The sequence below is a fragment of the Lithobates pipiens genome, unplaced genomic scaffold, assembly GCF_037356315.1.
Source record: "Lithobates pipiens isolate NorthernLeopardFrog02 unplaced genomic scaffold, aLitPip1_a1.2 Scaffold_19, whole genome shotgun sequence".
Classification (NCBI taxonomy): domain Eukaryota; kingdom Metazoa; phylum Chordata; class Amphibia; order Anura; family Ranidae; genus Lithobates; species Lithobates pipiens.
Genome location: NW_027507764.1, coordinates 123,938,620 through 123,962,677, shown reverse-complemented (window position 1 = coordinate 123,962,677; position 24,058 = coordinate 123,938,620). Strand labels below are relative to the sequence as shown.

The following is a 24,058-nucleotide window of genomic DNA, read 5'->3' as shown; positions in this document are numbered from 1 at the left end:
ATTTTCTAAAGTAGTTGCAGAACCTCAGGCTGCCGCCCATCTCAGGGATGAGCACCAAGGCAATTGACCACTTGCCTACGAAGGCAATTGACCACTTGCTTTTAGATTCCTCTATGACATCAAATGCTAACATGTTCTGTACCTCTTCTCATATAGCTTTTCTCTGAACCTCAGGTAATTGATAAGGTTTATACTTTACTTTAACATGAGTCTCACAGTGTCATGGTAAATTACATTTGTTTGTCTAGACAATTCTGAAAACACCTTATTTTTCTGCAATCATTTTCTACTCCTAAGTAGCAAACAGGTTGTCAGACGTACTAGCCTCTGGTATATCTACACTATACTATATGGCCTTATAGCGGAGGTCATTAGTGCCTATTATAGGTTTAGTTTCCCTTTTCTGCACATTTGTGACTTTACTAAACTGATTTTATTATTTAATCATTGAAGCATGTTGTATCACAGATGGATCAATAAAAATACCTTTGAATGCCCTCTAAATATGGATGTCAAAATAAAACAGTCAGAAAACAAGCCTGAAAACTTTTATTTGCAAAAGATGTATCCCGTTTAACCTAAAAGGACATTTTTTTTTTAGAATAGAATAAAGTAAACAGATTGAGGGATACAGGTGATAATTCAGAAAGAAATAAAATGATACAGGCTCTTTAAATAGTTACAGAAGTTGTACATACAACAGAAAATAATATTAAAATTAACTTACTAAGACTAGACAACTAATGGGCTATAAAACAAGATGACATACAACATGACGCAAAGTTACCTGTTTGTTTGACTTAGATAAAGGCAAGATGAAATACTGAACATTTCATTGCAACCAATCAAAATAAAGATTTGTAGAGTTTCAGATAAAACGTTGGGGAAAAGTTAGAACCTTTGTAACATTTCCTCTCACTTCCTGACCCAGTGACACAAAATGAGGGACAATCCCCCCTTGTGGGGGTAACGCTATACAAACCTGACAGTTTTTTGCCCAAACAGTGTCTATTTCTCTCTGCCCCATTATAAAAATGTCATAACACTTTTTGTCTCAGTGACAAATCTTCAAAGACCTCAAACATTCTAACCTTTTTTTTTTCTTTCTTTTTTTTTTTTAAAGGTAAACTTCCACTTTAACTACTAGTAACTAGGAAAGCTGATTTGGTTGGTAATTTTTAAAGGAACCAAAAATGGTATTTGTATTAGAATACTAAACACCATTATTGGAAAGGTAATCGGGGGTGATAAAGGGACACATTTAATGCAATAGAACATACATTTAAATGAATGAGAACAAATTGACAGATAATTAAGCACAAATTTACATGTTGACATTTCTAATGTACATAGCTGGTTAAATATAAATGTAAATCACAGTGTCTTTGTAGTGTACATTCCTGTAAAGATGGCTGTGTATTTAAGTGGGTGCTGAAGCAACCACCAGCTGGAACCGTAAATAGTCAGAGAGATGTCAATAGCACACAAAGATGTTCAAAAATGGGTCCAAAGCTATATTCAGCGATCACACCATTACAGCAAATCACAACATTTCTGAGCCATGCAGGACCCTTTCATCAGGCATGTGACTATATCAAATGTCCCATTCCTGATGAAGGGGTCATGCATGGCTCTGAAACTTTGCTGTAATGTGATCGCTGAATAAAGCTTTGGACCCATTTTTGGAGATCTTGGTGTGCTGGTGACATCTCTTTATCTTTGTAGTATATTGGACAATGGATGACACACAGGCTGTCAGCATTAGATGCGGTGAGTGACAACATTAGTGACATAGACTTGAGGAGAGTCCCAAGCCCCCTAATCCTACAGAAGGCAATATATGGGCTATCAACAGCAGATAACCCATGAAATCTACACGTGCAAAATAACAATGTATATATGAATGCTCCCTCCTGTGAACAGCCTACAACCAATCTTTGTAGGGTCCACCCTGAAAAAAAAGCTTGACAATGTTGTAGTGACAGCTTACTTTGCAGCATATGGGGTACAGTATTCATTTGAAAGCCATATTTATAGTTTGTATACAATACTATTCTCTGTCAGTATTATTCTACATTTTCTATTCATTGGTAATAGGGCTAGACTGTGTATTAAAGTTAAGGATTTATTTACATGCTTTCTTATCCCATTTTATCTTTTAAGGCACATGCAGTACAGGCTACCAAGCTAAGGCTTCTGGGTAATCAGTTCCAGATTTCATTACCTGAGTAAATAGAAAAGGCATAGACTGATGCAGATTGTCACATTTGCCATATTGCATGAGTATACAGTGAGGCAGGAACAGTTCAATAAAATTAAAACAATTAGAACATGCTCAGATTTATCAACTTATTACAATGCCCAAAAGAAGAACTGTCTGATTGTCACCTATAGTTGCACAGATTTGTTCCTTCTGTTCTTCAACTGTCATATCACTATTTCTATGGTCAATGCAGACAGTACATCTTTTGGATACCTACATAAAATTCACTCTGGACATCTTTTTGGGACCTTAAAAAACACAGTTTTCAGTAGAATATATTGCATATATCATATTCTGGGGCCCACCGAAAAATCATTTTCTGGGGTGACATACAGGGCCCAGCCTACATATTTCTCCACCTCTGACCCTGCAAAGTCTCAAAGTGCTATTTTGGCACAACATTCCCTTTCGAGTTAATATACTTTAAATGTTTTTTTTCATTTCACTAAACATGTAAGTCAACCTAACCTTTCTAAAACCTCATTAAAAAACTTTTAAAATTATAATACATTAACTGTTATAAAAACAGGCTAAAACATTACTGAACAATCTTGTCTAGCAATTTAAAAAATCTGACCTAAAAAATGTCAGTTAAAAATAAAATAATGTAAACAGTTGTAAATCAGGGTTTGCTTTCTTGGAGCATGATGTGCGCAAACAATGTAGCCGAGGGAAGAGGATCTCCATTCCGATTTAGTAGATGGACGTGACGATAACCTAGGATAAAAACAACCAAACTGGGTAAATACCGCAGAAAGTAACTAGATGAATATCAACTACAAACAACAACAGCAAAAAAACTGAATTGGTTTTAAGAGCAACCCCACCTAAATCAAGAGAGAGTAGAAAGCGTTCAGTGTTGCTTATTTTATTTCTCTGGTGCTTGGAAGTAGAGCGGAGCTTGAACATTCTCCAAGCTCATTTCCAGCAGAACTCCAAATCCCTGCTATTTTTTTCTTCAATGAGCCGTGGGGCTGTGTCATTCCTATTCTGCAGCTTATTTTTTGCAGCTTATCAAAAAATAGGATTACGTCATACTTCCCTGTAAAATCCTTTTCTTTGAGTACATCATGGGACACAGTCCGGCTAATATTCATTACCTGCTGGGTTATACTTCATCATTAGGTTAATGGACACTGGTAGACCAAGACAGGATCCCCTATATAACCCCTTCCATAAAGGAAGTACTTGCTTTGTAGTAAGCACTAAATCCTCAAAAAAGAGGGGAGGGATCTCTGTGTCCCATGATGTACTCAAAGAAAAGGATTTTACAGGTAAGTATGATGTAAAAAATGATGTAAAAATCCCATTTTCTTTTTCATACATCATGGGACAGAGTCAGGCGAATATTCATTACCTGCTAGGACGTCCCAGAGCGATAGCCTTGAGGGGAGGGAGACACCCTGCCAAACAGCCATCAGAACTTATACGGCAGCCTGCAGTACACTGCGGCGGAAAGGCGAATCCTTGGCTGCTCGAACATCCACTTGATTTTGTGAACGTATGCACGGAAAAACAGGTAGCAGCATTACAAATCTGAGCCACAGATATCCGATGGAAAAAACCCCAGAAGGTTCCTATACCCCTGGTAGAATGAGCCCTCACCCTAAAAGGGAGGAGCTTTAGGTTTCAGGCCGTAGACCTGAATCGCCAATTGATGGACCCAATTGACAATGGAAGCTTTGGAAGCTGCCTGCCCCTTCTTGGGTCCTTTTGGTAAAACCAAAAAATAAGAGTCCGATCCTCAGATCTCCGCAGATCTATTCAAATAAACATTGACTGCCCAGACAACGTCCAAAGAATGCAGTCGTCTCTCTTCCGCCGAACGAGGCTGAGAGAAAAAAAGAATGCAAAATAATGTCCTGATTTAAAATGAAAGGCAGACACCACTTTTGGCAAGAAGGATGGAACAGGTTGTAACACGATTCTGTCATGGTGAAGGATCAAGTACAGTTTCCTGCATGAAAGGGCCTACACCCTTCTAGCCGAGGTGATAGCCATCAGGAAGGCTAGCTTGCTTGACAGCAAGTCTAATGGAATTTCATTAAATAGGTTCAAGTGGTTGTTTCTGTAACACAGACAGCACCAAGTTCAAGTCCCAAGGACACATAGGTGACTTAATGGGGGGAAGCAAGCAAATTGCCCCTTGCATTTAGGTTTGGATCAGTGAATGGAAGGCTAAAGACCTTTGGGAGAATACTGATACGTCTGATACTTGATCTCTGATTGTACTCAAAGCCAATTTGATTTCCACAGCTGACTGTAGAAAAGAGAGAATTCTCCCAATCACATATTTTTCTGGCTTCACACCAAGCAATACGAGTATTCCAGACCTTATGAAAAATCTTCCTAGTGATAGCTTTTCTAGCATTCACTAGAGTAGACACCACTGAACCTGAGATGCCACGATCCTTTTTAACACCCTGGCTTCAATAGCCAGACTGTAAATTGGGGTGGAATATAGGATCCTGAGACAGTAGATCGGGGCGACGTATAAGCATCCATGGCCCATCAATTGTCAGTCTCCCAATCTCTGGGAATCAGGACCTTCTGGGCCAGGCTTGTGCCACCAGAATTACTGGAATCCCCTCTCTCCGAATCCTGCGCAACAAATGTAGAAGGAGAGGGATTGGAGGGAAAGCATAAATCAAGGTGTACTGGCTCCTTGGAACTTTCGGAGCATCTGCTACAACTGCCAGAGGATCTCTTGTACGAGACACAAACTGCTGTAACTTGTTGTTGAACCTGGATGCCAGTAGGTCGACCTCTGGCCATCCCCAACATTGGCAAATTTCCTGGAACACCTCTGGGTGTAGGGATCATTCCCTCGGGCAGATCTGCTGACGGCTGAGATAATCTGCCTTCCAGTTCTCTACTCCCGGATATGGACTGCTGATATTACTGGCACATGTCCCTCTGCCCCGGCTAGTATGTAGTTTCCCTCACCCCAGAGCGGAACGATTCCTGGTACTGCCTTGGTGGTTTATATAGGCCACTGCCATGGCATTGTCTGACTGAACGGTGGAGCTTCAGGATCAAGGTAGTCCTATTCTAATTCTAGGACGTTGATGGGTAGGGTCTGCTCTGTCCCTGCCCACTTCCACTTGGCTGTAGGCCCATCTAGGGTCACTCCCCAGCCTGATAGACTGGTATCTGTAGTCAGTACTCTCCAAGTTACCGGGATAAAGGATTTTACCTTTCGCAGGTTCTGATTCTGCAAACACCAGTTTAGACTTAAGCATGTCTGAGGAGATAAGCACATTGGATAATCCAGGGCTTTTCTTTTTCTGTTCGAAGCCAACAAGAGGTCTTGAAGTAAAGGCCTGAAATGGAACTGGGCATAGGGCACTGCCTCTAATGAGGATACCATACCCCCTAAAAGACTCATACAGAGCAGAATGGAGGGTTGTCTGGTGCCCCTTATCTGAGGCACCTATTCCTTCAGGGCACAGATCCTTATGGGTGGCAAAAATGCTCTTGCTTGGACCGTGCTTAGAATCAGACCTAAATATTTTAGACTTTGAGCTGGTCTCAAGGCTGACCTTTCGGTATTTATGATCCAGCCTAAGCTTTTCAAATATCTCACTGTGTATATTATGCTTTGTTCTAGAGCCTGTACTGAGTGATCTCTGAGCAGGAGGTCATCCAGATAACTGAGCACCAGGATCCCTTGGGCTCTTAAAAGACCCAGTACTGGTGCTAGGACCTTTGGGAACGCCCAGGGAGCTGTAGAAAGCCCGAAGGGTAGTGCCACAAACTGAAAATGATGCTCCTCTACTGCAGAACATAGGAACCTCTGATGGGGCTGAAAGATACGTATGTGTAAGTACGTGTCCTTTATATCGATGGAGGCTAAAAAGTCTCCCCTCTGGAGTGAGGTTACTACTGAGCGGACAGACTCCATCCAAAAGGATTGTATCACTAGATACTTGTTCAGGGACCTTAGGTCCAAAGTGGGCCTTGTGTCTCAGTTTGGTTTCTGAACCATAAACAGGTTGGAGTAAAACCCTGTGCCCCTTTCGGATACTGGAACCTCTACACTCACTCCTTGATGCACTAGATCAGGGGTAGGGAACCTCGGCTCTCCAGCTGTTTTGAAACTACAAATTCCATCATGCCTTTGCCTCTAGGAGTCATGCCTACGATTGTTAGGGTCTTGCAATGTCTCATGACATTAATGGTTGTGTGTGGAGTTATTTTGAGGGGGGAGAAAATGTACACTGTTATACAAGCTGTACACTCACCACTTTACATTGTAGCAAAGTGTAATTTCTTCAGTGTTTTCACATGAAAAGATTTAATAAAATGTTCAAAAAAAAAAAAATGTGAGGGGTGTACTCACTTTTTTGAGATACTGTACATCTATCATTTGCCCAGATGAATGGGATACAGATCCTGGATATTTGTTGGCTATCCTTAAAGTGGAGTTTCACCCAAAACCCACAGCTGGCACCTTTCGGGGGGGGGGGGGGGGGGGGTTTACAGGATTTTGACAGGCACCCGTCCCCACTTCTGAGATATCTTGTGGTGGCGAGATCACTTGGAAGTTCAGCCCCCTTCCTCCTTCCCCCGGCACTGGGCCGCTCAGAAAGCGCAGCTCGCTTCTCATATGCACAATAGGGAACAGACTGTGAAGCTGAAAGACTTCACTGCCGGTTTCCCTTACCGTGAATGGTGGCAGCAGCACCCGAGAGCTGATGGAAACAGCTGGAGTGCCGACACTGCTGGATTCCAGGATAGGCAAGTGTCCTAATAATAAAAGTCAGCAGCTACAGTATGTGTAGCTGCAATTGTTTTGCTGGTGGGGGTGGAACTCCACTTTAAACCTTAAATGATCACTTCAACATTATAAAGATTATCACCTTTTAGAGCTTTATTTTGGACAGCAGCAGTACAGTTTGTTATTGAGCCTTGGCGTGTCTTCAGGAAGCAGATGCTGTCAGGAGTGATTTAGGACACCAGAAATGAAACTGGAGATCCTGGAGCCACCCTGGAGTGCATAGACAAGAAATGGCGAACCTGATGAACCAGATGTTTTGGAACTACATTTCCCATGATGCTCATGCACTCTGCAGTTTAGTTGAGCATCATGGGAAATGTAGTTCCAAAGCATCTGGGGTGCCAAGGTTCGCCATCACTGGCATAGACTGTGCAGGACTGGAACATCACACCTGGAGCGTGGGGAGCATGGCTACATGTTTTGGAGTGCAACTGCTCCTTTTTTTAAGCCCGAGGAAGTTCAGATGCATGCTCTTATCTTTAGGCATCTTGTGAGTTGCCACTTGTGATTATTAATAAAGTCCTTTCCTATATACTGCACTTAGATGGCGCCCTCAACTGTAATATAGTTCTTAGGAAAAAATAACACACACTTGGTATAAATGTTACGATGAACATATTTGTACCTAGCTGTAAGCTGGTGAGTGGAACAGTATATTGCCCCACAAAGTCATTTCTCGAAGAAACATCATAATCCTCCACCAGAAATCGCACCACAGCGAGGGCGGGCACGTCAATTTCAAATTCAAAGTGCTCATTCCACATTGGGTTGAATCCTAAAAAATGGAAGGAAAAAAAGAAAAACCAGTAAGTATATCTTTTGCCATACCATTCTAAAAAAAACATCAAATGTGTTCTATAAAACATGGTCCCCTTTTCAATTTATTTATTAGAATATATCAAAACACATAGCCCACTTCCTAGAAGCATGAGTTAAGAACCCATACTTTAAGGATAACCTGTACAAAAATGTATATTATACTAAATATATTGCAGCATACTTATGACAATGTACAGCCTGCTGGCACTGGAAGGTACAGTTTGGAGACGGCTTCTCACTTATCCCAATACAGATATGCCCTGTCTTTGAAGAGCGCAGTTTTGTAGCAGGAGGGAGCATTTCCTTTGCACTACAGCAGGCTGTGCACACAACTACAGACTGCAAGGCACAGCACTTTTTTTTTTTTTTATACACTGATCCCAACTAGACATGTACTGCTTTCAATTCAAAAAGGGAATTTATGGATCTAGTTTTAAGAATAAATACAATCTATATCATTTATACAAAAAAAATAAAAAATAATTCAACCTGCAGCTAGCTAATTTTTTTTATAAATCCCTTATATTAATGACAAAAGATATCTGCCGGCGTTTAGTACACAGTTCCTGTGTAGAACACTCCTTATAAATCTTACTTCCTACTTGTGTGATTGGCTCATTAATTTTTCAAGACGCATGTTAAGCTTAAATCTGGAAAAATAATTTGACTATACTGTAAATATTTAAAAAGGATGGGGAAGCCATATTTCTTTTATTACAATACAGGGCCTGGCCAAGCAGTAATAGCAAGCAAACTAGTGGACTTACTACTTTCAGTAACACCAAGAAGACAAGGTAAAATAGCAGTTAAGCTATCTAAAATTATTTAACTTTATGGAATTGCCCTAAAAAAACGATTATTCTATTTTTCATAAATAAAAGGGGAGCTACACATTTTTTTTTTTTTTTTATTATTATTTTTTATTAAATTTTTCCTTTGTTACAAAATTTGATAATAAAAAGGGAAAGGAGGTTATAACACATTAGAGTCAGAATGTTTTCTAATACTTTACCTTTCCTTCATTCCCACAGCACATTATTTACTGTCCACCTTTATACCCTCCACTCATCCCTTCAGCAACTACACTAACTTATTATCCAGACTGCTTGAACAAGGGATCAGCACTGAAAACTTACCCTTTAATAAAAAGAAAATGAAAATTTTCTATGGGAATTTAGTTAATGCTGCAAATGCAACACGCACCATAAATAAATAATATATATATATATATATATATATATATATATATATATATATATATATATATATATATATATATATATTTTTTTTTTTTTTTTTTAATCCTTTATTCTTATAGATCTCATTATTTCTCATAGGACAGATTTTCACTTCTAGTACCTATAAACTGTGGCCACTAGAGGGCACACCAGTTTGTCAGACAAGCCAACCACCATTCTACCCAGAAATGGATTCACGCTGGAGATAAATCACGCTGGAGATTCAAATTAATTTCCCAGCAAAATAAAGAATGGAAACATGGATGGGTGGGTGAATTTGGTTTGAATATTAAAAATATATAAATATTGCTTTCGGTTTGTGGGGCTCAGACACAGTGTAGTTCAGCTTTAAGTATGAGAGAATCCAACATGTTCAAACCAGGATACAATTATTTTATCACGATTATTATTAATTTACCTTTATTAGACCACAAGCTGATAACCACAGGCTATAAGTACCCACGGATATAATCTGGAAATATCTTTAAATAAATTGGGCAGCTGAGCAGACATCTGTGCCACCGATTTGCAAAATTCCATCAAGGTCAATCAGTTATTTAACCAGCAGAGTCTGCACATTTCACAGACTACAGAAGACATACAATTCTTTCCCAACCCAACCATACAGGAACACTGTCCTCTTTTGTCTATGGATACCGTCAGACTGATAATATACATATATACATACAGTGCCTTGCGAAAGTATTCGGCCCCCTTGAACTTTTCAACCTTTTGCCACATTTCAGGCTTCAAACATAAAGATATAAAATTTTAATTTTTTGTGAAGAATTACCAACAAGTGGGACACAATTGTGAAGTGGAACGAAATCTATTGGATATTTTAAACTTTTTTAGCAAATAAAAAACTGAAAAGTGGTGCGTGCAAAATTATTCGGCCCCTTTACTTTCAGTGTAGCAAACTCACTCCAGAAGTTCAGCGAGGATCTCTGAATGATCCAATGTTGTCCTAAATGACTGATGGTGATAAATAGAATCCACCTGTGTGTAATCACGTCTCTGTATAAATGCACCTGCTCTGTGATAGTCTCAGGGTTCTGTTGAAAGCACAGAGAGCATCATGAAGACCAAGGAACACACCAGGCAGGTCCGTAATACTGTTGTGGAGAAGTTTAAAGCCGGATTTGGATACAAAAAGATTTCCCAAGCTTTAAACATCCCAAGGAGCACTGTGCAAGCGATCATTTTGAAATGGAAGGAGTATCAGACCACTGCAAATCTACCAAGACCTGGCCGTCCCTCTAAACTTTCAGCTCAGACAAGGAGAAGACTGATCAGAGATGCAGCCAAGAGGCCCATGATCACTCTGGATGAACTGCAGAGAACTACAGCTGAGGTGGGAGAGTCTGTCCATAGGACAACAATCAGTCGTACACTGCACAAATCTGGCCTTTATGGAAGAGTGGCAAGAAGAAAGCCATTTCTCAAAGATATCCATAAAAAGTCTCGTCTAAAGTTTGCCACAAGCCACCTGGGAGACACACCAAACATGTGGAAGAAGGTGCTCTGGTCAGATGAAACCAAAATCGAACTTTTTGCCCACAATGCAAAACGATATGTGTGGCGTAAAAGCAACACAGCTCATCACCCTCAACACACCATCCCCACTGTCAAACATGGTGGTGGCAGCATCATGGTTTGGGCCTGCTTTTCTTCAGCAGGGACAGGGAAGATGGTTAAAATTGAGGGGAAAATGGATGCAGCCAAATACAGGACCATTCTGGATAAAAACCTGTTGGAGTCTGCAAAAGACCTGAAACTGGGACGGAGATTTATCTTCCAACAAGACAATGATCCCAAACATACAGCAAAATCTACAAAGGAATGGTTCACAAATAAATGTATCCAGGTGTTAGAATGGCCAAGTCAAAGTCCAGACCTGAATCCAATCGAGAATCTGTGGAAAGAGCTAAAAACTGCTGTTCACAAACGCTCTCCATCCAACCTCACCGAGCTCGAGCTGTTTTGCAAGGAAGAATGGGCAAGAATTTCAGTCTCTCGATGTGCAAAACTGATAGAGACATACCCCAAGCGACTTGCAGCTGTAATCGCAGCAAAAGGCGGCTCTACAAAGTATTAACGCAAGGGGGCCGAATAATTTTGCACGCCCCACTTTTCATTTTTTTATTAGTTAAAAAAGTTTAAAAAATCCAATAGATTTCGTTCCACTTCACAATTGTGTCCCACTTGTTGGTGATTCTTCACAAAAAATAAAATTTTTATATCTTTATGTTTGAAGCCTGAAATGTGGCAAAAGGTTGAAAAGTTCAAGGGGGCCGAATACTTTCGCAAGGCACTGTATGTTCATGATCACATTGAGTAAAATTTGATAATCAGGCTTTCCTAATGTTCTAATAGTTTATTTAACTTTAGGTGCTGCAAGCGGATTCCAAGACTCAGTCTGACCCGGTCTGTACAACTGTGGACAGACACTGGGGATAATTCGTAGTGTGTTGTTGACACCCCTTAACCTCCCTGGCAGTATTCCCAAGTCTGGCTCGGGGTGAGATTTAATTACCATAAGCGTTATTCCCATGCCAGACTCTGGATCGCAACGCTGGATTCATGGAGGGGGTTACTTACCTTGTCCCCTGGATCCAGCAATGTCTCCCCGCTGTGATCAGCGAGCCGCCGTGTCTCGCTCGATCTGACAGCGCAGAGCTCCGTTCCCTGTGAGCGCTGCGACGCACTGGGACGGAGTTCGGCGCCAAATTCAAAAAGTAAAAAACACAGTATAGATACAGTATACTGTAATCTTACAGATTACAGTACTGTATCAAATAATTACACACCCCCTTTGTCCCTAGTGGTTTGTCCAGTGTCCTGCATGCAGTTTTGTATTGCCAGGAAACTGGAGATTGTCCATAGCATCCAAAAAATGTCAGTTTACATCAAAAGTGGTTGTAGACCAGCTAGAAAACAGTGATAATAAATTAGAATCACTCGCAGAATTGAGTGATAGTCATTTGTGGGGAAATTAGTCATCAAACACTAAAAGTAATAACAGCGATAATTCTGCAACTCAGCATATTTCAGTGTTTTTGATTTGATTACATTATTGAATCATTTTTATTATTATATTATTATTTGTTATAATTATTTATAGTTATTTATTTTTTATATATATAATTTATGATTTCATATTTCAAATTTTATCATTCCCGGGATGTCTATTAGACTCTTGTTTGGATGGATTTAAGTGAATTCTTTCTAAGAATTACAGGCCTACAATATAAGTACCTCTTTCAGCACCTAAAATCTGAAATAATCATACCGCCAGGGAGGTTAAGGCCTGGTTCACACCTATGCATTTTTAGTGCTTTTTGCAGATTTGCACTACAGTCCATTTACCATGGTTTCCTATGGAACACGTTCTGTAGTGCAAATCTGCAAAACGCAAAAATCACTAAAAATGTGTGAACCAGGCCTTTAGCAATTTTCAGTGTGGAGGCCTGACCAAATTCTAGAGTCCAATAGCAGCTTTCAAATTCACCCACTGCCATCTGCTGACAATCAAAAGCAATGCAGACCTGATGGGGAACTCGTTTTTCTGTTTCCTAGGAGGTCCACCTCCCCTGTGAACTTGTCATTTCTTAAATGTGGGTATTGTCAAATGTGGGCTAATGACACCATTAGTATCTTCACCCCTTTTGTTTACATTAATCTTACAGCTGGGGAATCTCCTGCTGACAGCTGAATGGAGCCAGGGATATAGCAGTACTTGGAAAGCTGTCACAATTGTGGCAGCCCCCAGCGCAGCCATGCCACACTCTGAGCACTGGTGTGGCACTTTATGCCAACTCAGAGCTGGCCTTAAAGTGGTTCTAAAGGCTCAAAGTCTTTTACCTTCATGCATTTTATGCATAAAAGGTAAAAAAAAAAAAAAAAAAAAAAAAAAAAAAAACCTTCTTTGTGTACCCAAGCCCGATTTTTCTTCAACGCTGGAGAGAGAGGGACGGAACCGAGCCAAGGCTCTGTGTGTGAATGAACATGCAGAGCAGTGGCTTGGGAGTGAGCCTGCCTGGGTAAACCCATAATAAACATATAAAAGCAGCACTAGCAAATGAATCGTGAAACCCAAAATGTGCAGATATGTGAACAAATATAAAAAAATGTGAATTATCAAGTATCCATCAAACGTTTTCATCTTTGGAACTTTTTCATCATCAATTTTGGGGCTGTTTTACTTGCTTGATCCTTGGACTGAAAAGTTGAGGACTCTTCTAGTTTGGCGAGTGTGGTCTCCTAAGGGGGGATACACTTTTTTTGCACTACATGAATTTAGAATTTACAAATTACTTTTGGTTATTATTAATAATTTTAGAGTTTTATTTCACCTAATTCACATTTTTTGATATTTGTTCACATATCTACACATGTTGGGTTTCACTTTTCATTTGCTAGTGCTGCTTTTATATGTTTATTGTATTTAAAGTTATAGCACTTTTTTTGCAGCAGCTGCAACATTTTATTTATCATCAATTACTTGTTTCATCACCTCAGCGCCAGGTTTTGTGTTTTATCTGGGTGAACCCATAGCATACTGTTTGCTCTGGGGGCACTCAGTAGGAGGGAGGGGCCAGAAGCGCCAGCGGGGGACCCGAGAAGAGGAAGATCGGGATGATCTGTGCAAAACCAAATGCACAGAGCAGGTAAGTATGGCATGGTGCAAATGCTTCAATGAATTAGGTGCAGGTAGATTTAAAAGGGAGCTACCACCAGAAAAGCATTGTTAATGTTTTATTGAATTATCTTACCATTGTTATCTCTGACTTTGGTTTGCTTCTTGTCATTGTCTCGAGCAACACCCAGTATTTCTACAGAAACAAAGGGGTCCACTATGGAAGATTTCTTCTTGTTCAGCTTTGGTAGTTGTTGCCCTGAAATCACCTGAACAGAAATAAAAAGTTGACCTGTCAATCTAAATAAAAACAGTGTAGCAGCACTCAAAATCAGATATAGGATGGGTTTGGGAAATCCATGGCCTGTGTTAGATTGTTGTCAAATTCAGGGATTGCCCAATACAATATGAAATCCTTCCAAGTGCTGACAATTTTAGATAATATAAAATCTATATAAAAAAATACATGTAGCAGTGTATACACCTAGGATGTGTGTGATCACCTATACTCACTGCAGCATACACTATATAAAACATCAATGTTCCAGGCGCTGGTCCTATGGGGAACTCACTGTCCACTGCCCCAGAGCCGATCTGATGCAGCAGTCATAAAAACACATAGTAGGAGTGAATTGGGTAGGAGAGATGAAGACAGCGCTACCTGGAACTCAATGGGGATGTGGAGCCTCCAAACAGTGCAGAGCCGAAGTAAAGGTTAAACAGTTTATTGAGAACAATTACAATACATACGATACCAGGGAGGTATAGATAGATGAAGATGGGCTAATGTCTGGTGTGCAGAAGGAATGAAATAATCTGCTGTAATCATGCAGCACACCTATGGTGTAAGGCCGTGGACGATGGGAGCTAAGCCGGAGTCCGTTGGCGCTCCCATATGACGTCATCACAATGTCAGAGATGCGGAAGGGCCTGACACGAGGGGCCTGCCAGTCAAACCAGCATGGAATGCAGGAGAAGCTCAGTGCCATGACAACGCGTTTCACGCACATGTGCTTTGTCAAGTCAGGGGTGTGACGGCCATGGGTAAAGGGAAAGTGTAAAAATAAAAAGATTCAAATAACAACCATTTAAAAAAAAAAAAAAATAAAAGCACCACAGATGTAGCTGCAATAAATAAAGCTCACCGGGAGACAGATGAAGTCTCCATAGTGTAGTATTAAAAGCTAAAATGCCATTTTGTTGAAGACCAGGAAGTAACCAAAAGTAATACTACACTATGGAGACTTGATCTGGCTCCCGGTGAGCTTTATTGACTACAGCTACAGTTGGATGGTACAAGTTGCTGAACAGCCTTCCCCACAACAGATGGCAGATCTACACTAAGTGTGCGTTTGCTTCTGTAACGGCAGCTAGCTTTTCCGGTGAGTGTCCATTTCACAGGGGTGCGGTGGATGATTCTGGAGCACTGTACTGGATCGCCTCTTCACTTTTCAAGTCACCACCAATTTTTTGTGCACATCTTTGCACTGGTGTTTTCATAAATAAGTTTATATTGCAGATTCTATCATGGGACTGTATTTAAATTTATATTTTCCACAATTTTTTCTTTATTGTTGATTTCCATTCAAGATTGGACTAATTATATATAATTTTTTTTTTCACTTTAACACTTTTTTGGACTTTATTTCAATGAGCTGTGCTCTTCTGAAACCTCTTTATTTTTATTTTTTTTAAGTAATGTGACTGGTACAGCACCAATAAGGGCTGGCCAGACACAGACCCACACTGTAGAGAGCATACACCAGCAGAGTAATAGAAGTCTCTCCCAAGGATCTTTCCCTGCAGATGCCAAAGAACATGGAAAAAATAAAAAATAAATAAAAAATATAGCTCCATTATCTACACAATTTATGAGAATGAAATGGCAACTAACATTTCTCTGTTTAGTATCACTTCAGTACTAAGGCATACAAAGCCATTTTAGATAATTGTGCACTTGTAATCTTGTAGTGGCATTGGGGGGGGGGGGGGGGGGGATTTCATATAACTGAAGCAGACAGCATCAAATTCAGCTGTGCATATTGTAGTAACGAATCTTGAGCTTGTTCAATTAAGCGTCGACACCAGTGTGGCTTTGAAATTGCACTACTGCAACGCAATTTCAAAGTTGTGCATCTGTGCAATTTGCACTGCCAATTTCATTGCAGTTTGCAACTTCATTTAACAGAAGTCTATGCAAGTCGCATAGATCAGTAAAAAGCAGTGGAGGGACCTTTGTTATAAAAACAAGCTAGATTGGTTGATATGCACAGCTACTACAAATTCTGGATGCTCCAGTCTTAGAAAATCCGCCTCGTAGTGTACCGACCAACTTGAGCATAACTTGAAATATTGGACATGGATCCAAATAGTGACATACAAAGGAATTTTACTACATGCTGGAAAAATTCATAGAAACATAAAAAATTAACAACAGAAAGATGACCAAGTGGTCCATAGAGTTTGCATGTTTTTTGTTTTGGGGGGGGGTTTGTTAGGTCTATACCTCAGAAAAGGTATCAAAAACTTATGTACTCTCCATTTGATAACCAATTGTTCAGGTTTTTTTTTATGGAGAAAAGGAAACAAAGGAACACAGCACTCTCTTCTGTCATCTGAATGAGTTTGAGTCCAAGTGTCACAAAAGTCATTTAAGGACAGACCCATCTCACCGCCTAGTCTTCTCTGCCAGTTTATAACAGTAGCAACCAATAAGATTTCATATTACAGTTGTAAAATACAGACATCCCAAGTCTCCGGCGAGATGGAGGAATTGCCTGCGTTTTGGCTGCGGCTTCCTGACCCCCGCAAGTGCCACATGATAGCCTGGCTTGCAGAGCCGATCCTGGGCAGGTGTGCCACAGGGGGCCGAAGTGCCTGTAATGTCAGGTGAGTGGCACTGAGTGAGGCCTGGAAGACTAGGATGCATGAGAGGTGCAAGCTGCCAGGGAGCTGCTGGAAGAAGCAGCAGAGCACCTCCCGGATCAAGAAGGTACTGGTCATCATACACTGACACAGACCTGTACCTGCAGATACAAACTGGGATAGGGGAGACTGCAGATAGGGACAGCCCCCCCGTCAGCCCCCTCTCTGTCTGTGCCCCCTTCCTCTCTCAACCACCCTCTCTGTCCACCACCCTCTCTCTGAGCCCCTCTGTCTCTCAGCCCTCCATCTCTATCAATCGTCTGCTCTCAGCCCCTGTCTCTCTCTGAGCCCCCCTCTCTTAGCACCCTCTCTCTCAGCCCCCCCATCTCCCTCGTCAATCTCCCCTCTTTTCTAAGCCCCACTAAACCTCTCTCTGAGCCCCCTGTCTGAGCCTACTCTGTCAGTCCCCCCCTCTCAGCCTGCCTGGTTAGCGCCCCCCTCTCTCTCAGCCCCCCCCCAGCCCCCCTACCTGTTTCAAGCAGAAACACTGCACATACTGACTCCTACCACCATGGCCTCTTCAAATCACTGAAGTGGTCATAGTGGTTAGAGTGTTCCTTTAATATCTCAGAAGTAAACCTCTGTATACTGATTCCATTTCATTTGATCATCCTTTGATCATTAAAGGGTGGATGGGGGTCAGTTTTTGCAGGTTGGGAGGGATATCTGGAAATAGCAAAGATGATATCTGGTTGCAATATAGTACATACTAATGGAATAAGACTGAACATATCAGATAAAACAAAGCTCCTGTTCAGTATACACATCAATATTACTACACACTCATGTATAAAGCTAGCCATACACTGTTTGAATTTTGACTGGTTCCTGATGAACTGGCCATATTCCTTTAGTGGATGGCCCTGTTGGCGCCCCCCCAACATCATTTGCTTGAAAAACTGAAATGGCTGATTTGAAAATTGTTGGATAAACAACTGTTCAGACACCAGATGATACAATAGCCACAGTGGGAGATTTGTCTATATGCTGCATAATATGGATAGAGGAATCTGAAATTTTTCCTTCAGGCTAATGAAAAGAAAAAAAAAAAAAAAAAAAAAAAAAAAAGAAAAAAAAAACACTGTGTATAGCCAGCCTAAGCCTTTGAAGGATGTTACATTGGGAATTTAATCTAAACTGCAGGACTTCTGTGTTTAAAGTTTGTAAAAAGAGGTAGTTTTGAGGCAAGTTCGTACATAGCTTACCATGATATGAAGCTTTTTAGGGGTCCACCACTCTCCATCCTGAATAGACTTTGGATTGAACTTAGAATGATTGGATCGCAGGAATGAGGGTTTCAGCACATAGCCACAAAACGCGTTATCGCGGAATTTGCCCTGGTAAACATCCATCTCTTCACATGGGGTTTGGAAATTCAAAGCCACTGTAAAGTACACCCAACATTTTATAAGTTTATAATTGTCAAAACACACCAGTCTTTATTTCACATTCCAATTTTAGTTTCCCTTTTGTGAAATGGGTTGCATAAAAAAATGGCATGTAAAATCTAGATGAAAGTTAACAGGTTTAAATCGTGTTTGTAGAGTGTAAAAGGTGTTTGTCTACTGCTTAGATGGTTGAATGTGAAGATTCCAGTATTCTGTACATGCACCGGCATAAAACCCGATTATCTAACATATGTTCTGAACCTAATACCCAGGACCAAACTAGGATTTTAAGCAAACAGTCTCAGTGCCTACAGGACTTGGAATTGATTTGCACTACAGTGAAGGAAAAATGCAGCAGAGGTTGAGAGGTGACCTGGCAGAGAATTTTTTACATCCAAAAAACAAGAGTGTCACGTGCCTGGCTGTGTACTGTATTTAAATCACACAATTGTCTGTGCATTAAGCATTCTGCTGTTTGTCCAGCATTAAACAGAAGTGGTCTATGATTTTTTTTCTCACTTGGCCATCTCAATTTTCTGACAATAGGTGGCAAAAAAAAAAATTAGGTGCTGACCATAATTTGCACTAGGCTTACAATACCTAAATGTGGTGGCTGCATTCGATTTTATTTAATTTATTTTCACCTGGTGATCTGGCCAGTAACACATCTCTGGTCTTAGGGTGCATTCACACTTGCGAATGCACCTGCAATCCGCTTACAAGCAAGAACCCCAGCAGAGGTTCCTGTGTATAACTGTGGGAGGCAGCCCCATTGAAAGCAAGCTAATAGTCACTCGCATGTAATTGCTCATGCAGTGATCACATTCAAGTGATTGCCTCTGGATGCAGGCAGTCTGCGACCAGGGCCAATCATTTGCATACAATTGCTGCTTGAATGATCATGTTCATAGACTTAGAAATAAGCTTTATTCAGCTTATGGTTTACAACAAGGCAAAATGTACAAAGTAGTGTAACAGATAACCGCCAATCAAATCTCTTCTTTAAGGATAGGTTCACACCGCTGCGGCAGCGAGAACCGGATGTGATTTGCACCGCACTGCAGTGCAAATCACATCCGATTTCTGTGCGATGCGAGTTCAGCCATACAGATAGTATGGCTGAATTCGCATCGCACCCGCCGCAAACTCGCACGGGACCCTTTTTTTGGTCCGCAGCAGAATCGGATCGCATCGGTGTTACCACCATGTGATCCGATTCCTGTCCGAGTTTGCAGATCGCACTGTGATATGCGAACTGATCTGGGGGTGTCATTAACATTTCACTGACACTCCCAGCAGTCCGCATAGGGCAGTGTGAACTGCCGGCGGGAGGCATGCGATGCAGGAAAACGCCGCGGATTCGCGGCGTTCCCGCATCGCTTCAGTGTGAACCCAGCCTAAAGCTGAGTTTAAGTCATATTTGTGTTTATTAAAAGTCAGCAGCTACAAAAACGGTGTAGCTGCTGATGTTTAATAAACAGACACTCACCTGTCCCAATATCCAGCGATGCGGCTGTTTGAACCTTCGGTTCTCTCCCTCACCTCTCCCTGGCATCACAAGTGTAGACACCAGGCTGTGACAGCTTGCAGCTTCACAGCCGGGTGCGCACTGCGCATGTGCGGGTCATGCTGCACCTGCTCAATGGCCGGGCAATCTTCTGGGACCTGTGACGTGTCCCAGAAGATTCTAGGGAGGAAGGGGAGGGTAGAGCTTCCACTCGAGTTGTCTAAGTGGCCTGAGCAAAAGTGGGAGCTGGGTACCTGTCAAAACTAGGTACCCCCCCTCAAGAAAAAATGACAAAAACTGTTTTGAATGGAACTCTACTTTAACTCACTGAACTACATTTAACTGAAAGACATTTGCCAAGAAATATATATAAAAAAAACTGTTGATTAGAAGGAGGCTGTAATTTGTAGAGACCCCTATAATTTTTCAAATGGGAAATCCCTTTTCTGTATAAGGCTGAAGACAGAGAGAGACTGGATACTCACAGCCTGGCTGAGAATGACTTACCTATCTGGCAGCCCACATTCCACATATTTACAGGGGAGTAATTGGAAGAGTCCGTTCTCATGCCATCAGGGTATATCCTGGTAAGCTGTCGAGTATTATGTCGAATAAAACTGTTTGCTTTAGAAGTAAGACAAGTACAAACATATGAATACAGAGAACTTTAACTGGGATGCAAAAAAGCACAGCCTAATTATTTTTCCAATATTATCTTACAGTATTTATGTTAAACCTAAGATGTGCATACTAGATACAGATTTACAGTGCACACGGAAAGTATTCACAGCTCTTCACTTTTTCCACATTTTATGTTACAGCCTTATTTCTAAATGGATTAAATTCATTTTCCTCAAAATTCTACAAACAATACCCCATAATGACAATGTGAAAGAAGTGTGTTTGAAATCTTTGTAAAAATAAAAAACGAAAAAAATAAAAATTAAATCACATGTACATAAGTATTCACAGCCTTTGCCATGACACTCAAATTTTAGCTCAGGTGCATCCTGTTTCCACTGATCATCCTTGAGAGGTTTCTACAACCTGATGGGAGTAACCTGTGGTAAATTCAGTTGATTGAACATGATTTGGAAAGGCACACACCTGTCCATATAAGGTCCCCAAGTCATGTCAGAGCACAAACCAAGCCAGGAAGTCCAAGGAATTGTCTGTAGACCCCTGAGAAAAGATTGTATCGAGGCACAGAAAAATGTCTGCAGCATTGAAGGTCCAGATGATCACAGTGGCTTCCATCACCCATAAACAGAAGAAGTTTGGAACCCCCAGGACACTTCCTAGAGCGCGCCCGACCAAACTGACCGGAGAGAAGGCCTTAGTCAGGGAGATGACCAAGAACCGGATGGTGACTCTGACAGAGCTCCAGCATTTCTCTGTTGAGAGAAGAGAACCTTCCAAAAGAACAAACATCTCTGCAGCACTCCACCAATCAGGCCTGTATGGTAGAGGTGCCAGACGGAAGCCACTCCTTAGTAAAAGGCCCATGACAGCCCACCTGGAGTTTGCCAAAAGGCACCTGAAAGTCTCTCAGACCATGAGAATCAAAATTCTCTGGTCTGATGAAACAAAGATTGAACTCTTTGGCCTGAATGGCAAGCGTCAGGTCTAGAGGAAACCAGGCACTGCTCATCACCTGGCCAATGCCATCCCTACAGTAAAGCATGATGGTGGCATGTAAAGAGGTTTTTCAGTGGCAGGACCAGGGAGACTAGTCAGGATCGAGGGAAAGAAGAATGCAGCAATGTACAGAGAAATCCTTTATGAAAACCTGCGACTGGGGTGAGGATTCTTCTTCCAAAAGGACAACGACCCTAAGCACACAGCCAAGATAACAAAGGAGTGGCTATGGGACAACTCTGTGAATGTCCTTGAGTGGCCCGGTCAGAGAAAAATACGGATTTATCCATTTTGTAATAAGGCTGTAACAACACAACTATATGTGGAAAAAGTGAAGAGATGTGAATACTTTCCGGATGCACTGTAGTTGCAACATATTGGCTGCTCTCACACCACAAGGAAAGTTTGGGTTATATTATTTTAAACACTGATAATTTTAAAACGACATTCTCCTTTTCTATTATCCTGACCTTGTTCTTTAGGCCTGGTTCACACCTATGCAGTTCGCGTTTGAAAAAAGTACAGCAAAAAGCACAGCAGAAACAGATCATACATTTTTTGATGCATTTATTCTTTTTTTGGCTTTTTTTTTGACAATTTGTTGTTGGGCAGATTTAAAAAAGCGCTAATGTTAATAATGCATAAAAAATGGGCTACATGCTTTTCTGAAGCTTCTCCATTAAAGTCTATTGAACCAAAAATGCATCGTTTTGCCTGGCCCTTTCCAAAAACACAGCAGCTGAAAAAAGCATAGATGTGAGCATGTTCCGTAGGAAACCATGTTAAATGGACTGTAGTCCGTTTCTGCAAAAAGCACCAAACACATAGGTGCGAACCAGGCCTTAAAAGGACATGGTTGGTGTTATAATCATATCACAGCAAACCCCAAAGTTATAACATTTGTTTTTATTTATTGGCTCTATCCCAAAATCCAGCTTACTGGTCATGGCAAATCTGCCTGTTTACATGAATAATATCCAACATAAGAATCAGTATTTGTAGTTATACTATATGAGATATTGCTGGTACCCATCAGAAATTGATACTGCTTAACTAAGGTGTCCGTTTATGAATCTGTGATTAGCGGTGATCCCAAGGATCACAGCTGAGCACAGTCCATTAACGGTTTATGAAAAAGATGGTCGGGGGGAGAACATGTTCTCCCCCCGATCATCTCCACACTGAGAAGATGTCATTGACTAACAAAGAAACGGCCAGTTTATGAAGCTGCCCTCTCAGCACTTCATTGGCGATCTGAGTCACCCTCCCCGATTCTGCACCTCCGAGTTGGTGAAGAAAGAATCCTGGGGAAAGGAGGAAGATTTTTGACTTCCTCCTTACTCGTTCAGACCCCCCCAAGCCACTACCATGATGCCCTGCTGCCATGTCTACGTGTTTATAAAAAATATATTATTATTATTAATATATATATATATATATATATATATATATATATATATATATATATATATATATATATATATAAAAATTAGTGTAAGGGGACAGATATTTTGTGAACTAGATTGGTGGTCTCCTCTGGGAATATCCGTGTACTGAGAGGTGATATTTTATCACTGCTTAACAACATCTGACATCTCTGTGTTTCAGTGAATTTCTGGTGCTGTAATCTTGTTATGTCTCCAGTATCAGGGGCGTTCTCCACTGTTTGAAGTGTTTGTAGATCACTTCATTCCTCCAAAGGAGAAAGCGATCTACACCACTTTATGAACTGGCATCCAGGAGAGAACGATCTCCTCTGTGAATTCTGGAGAAGGGAGCAGTTAAAAATTTTCACTGCTTCATAAACGGACATCTAAAATAGGATTATCTTTTTCATTAGGAAGAGAAGAGATAAATGCCAGACAATGACCATTAATAATTACATTTCGCAATGTGCAAGGCCCCTTCCTGTAAAGGCTAGGTATAGATTGGGGTGGTTGCCATTTATCCGTATAACCCCCGAGCTCACCTGACTCATTGGCCAGCTTCAGAGATTTGCTCTCAGTGAGGGAAGACATCTCATAGAAGGCCTGGTGCTCTGTTGCATATTCAAAGCCACGGAAATGCACACTCTTGCAGTAGATTACTGTGTCAGACAGCTCTTTGGCAAGCTTTAGCTTTGCAGCCTAAAATAACAACGTTGACATCATTAGGCACTGCAAAGCCCACTCATTCCCTCAAATAATAAAATGTCAATGTATATATAGAAGGTCTGCACTGAAATCCAGATAGCTTACTGTGCTTTTCTTGGCATTCACTTTAGACTTGACTGCCTCATCCTCCATTTCTGCGGCTTCATCCTCATCAGACACATCATCGGCCTCTGTGGTGCCATTGCTGACACCATTCTTCAGGCTGTCTTCTAGCTTGTTCAATTTCTTACCCTTCACCAGGATTTTCCCTTTTAGTTGCTGAAAATAATAAATAAAGTTTACATAAGAGCAAAAGTATAATTTGGGCTAATTAAATTTTTTTTTTAAACATTTTTAAACAGCTTTTAAAAAAATTTTTGCCGTTAGTATAAGCACTTGTTTCCCCAAGTCTATTCTGACACGTCTCACATAAAATGTAAAAATCTGCTTTCTTTGCTAGAAAATTACTTAGAACCCCCCAAAATTATTATTCATTTATTTTTATTTTTTTAAGCAGAGGCCCTGTAGAACAAAATGATAGGTGTTTTATGGGGGGTTTTTTTATGTCACACGATATTTACACAGTGATTTTCAATCTTTTTGGAATTATTTTTTTAAGAAGTGTAAAAAAATTTGAATGCACAAAAACACAATTGTTTGAACGAACACCCAATTGTTTGGTAAAATATAAAAGATGATGTCAAGCCGAGTAAATAGATACCCAACATG

At 40.8% G+C, this 24,058-nt stretch overlaps 1 protein-coding gene across 3 annotated transcripts in view; it reads right to left on the bottom strand.

Annotated features, from left to right (window-relative positions):
• Positions 1 to 603: 603 nt before the first annotated feature.
• The window catches only part of PLCD1 (phospholipase C delta 1), a 175,328-nt gene continuing 151,873 nt past the window's right edge, over positions 604 to 24,058 (bottom strand). For all 3 annotated transcript variants that reach the window (XM_077491233.1, XM_077491232.1, XM_077491234.1), the window contains 7 exons: positions 23,435 to 23,608; positions 23,167 to 23,323; positions 20,067 to 20,183; positions 17,870 to 18,048; positions 13,876 to 14,008; positions 7,669 to 7,818; positions 604 to 2,980 (listed from right to left, as the gene is read on the bottom strand). In XM_077491233.1, the coding sequence (XP_077347359.1) occupies positions 2,886 to 2,980; positions 7,669 to 7,818; positions 13,876 to 14,008; positions 17,870 to 18,048; positions 20,067 to 20,183; positions 23,167 to 23,323; positions 23,435 to 23,608 (1,005 nt within the window). In that variant the 3' untranslated portion in view covers positions 604 to 2,885. The remainder of the gene's footprint in view (positions 2,981 to 7,668; positions 7,819 to 13,875; positions 14,009 to 17,869; positions 18,049 to 20,066; positions 20,184 to 23,166; positions 23,324 to 23,434; positions 23,609 to 24,058) is intronic.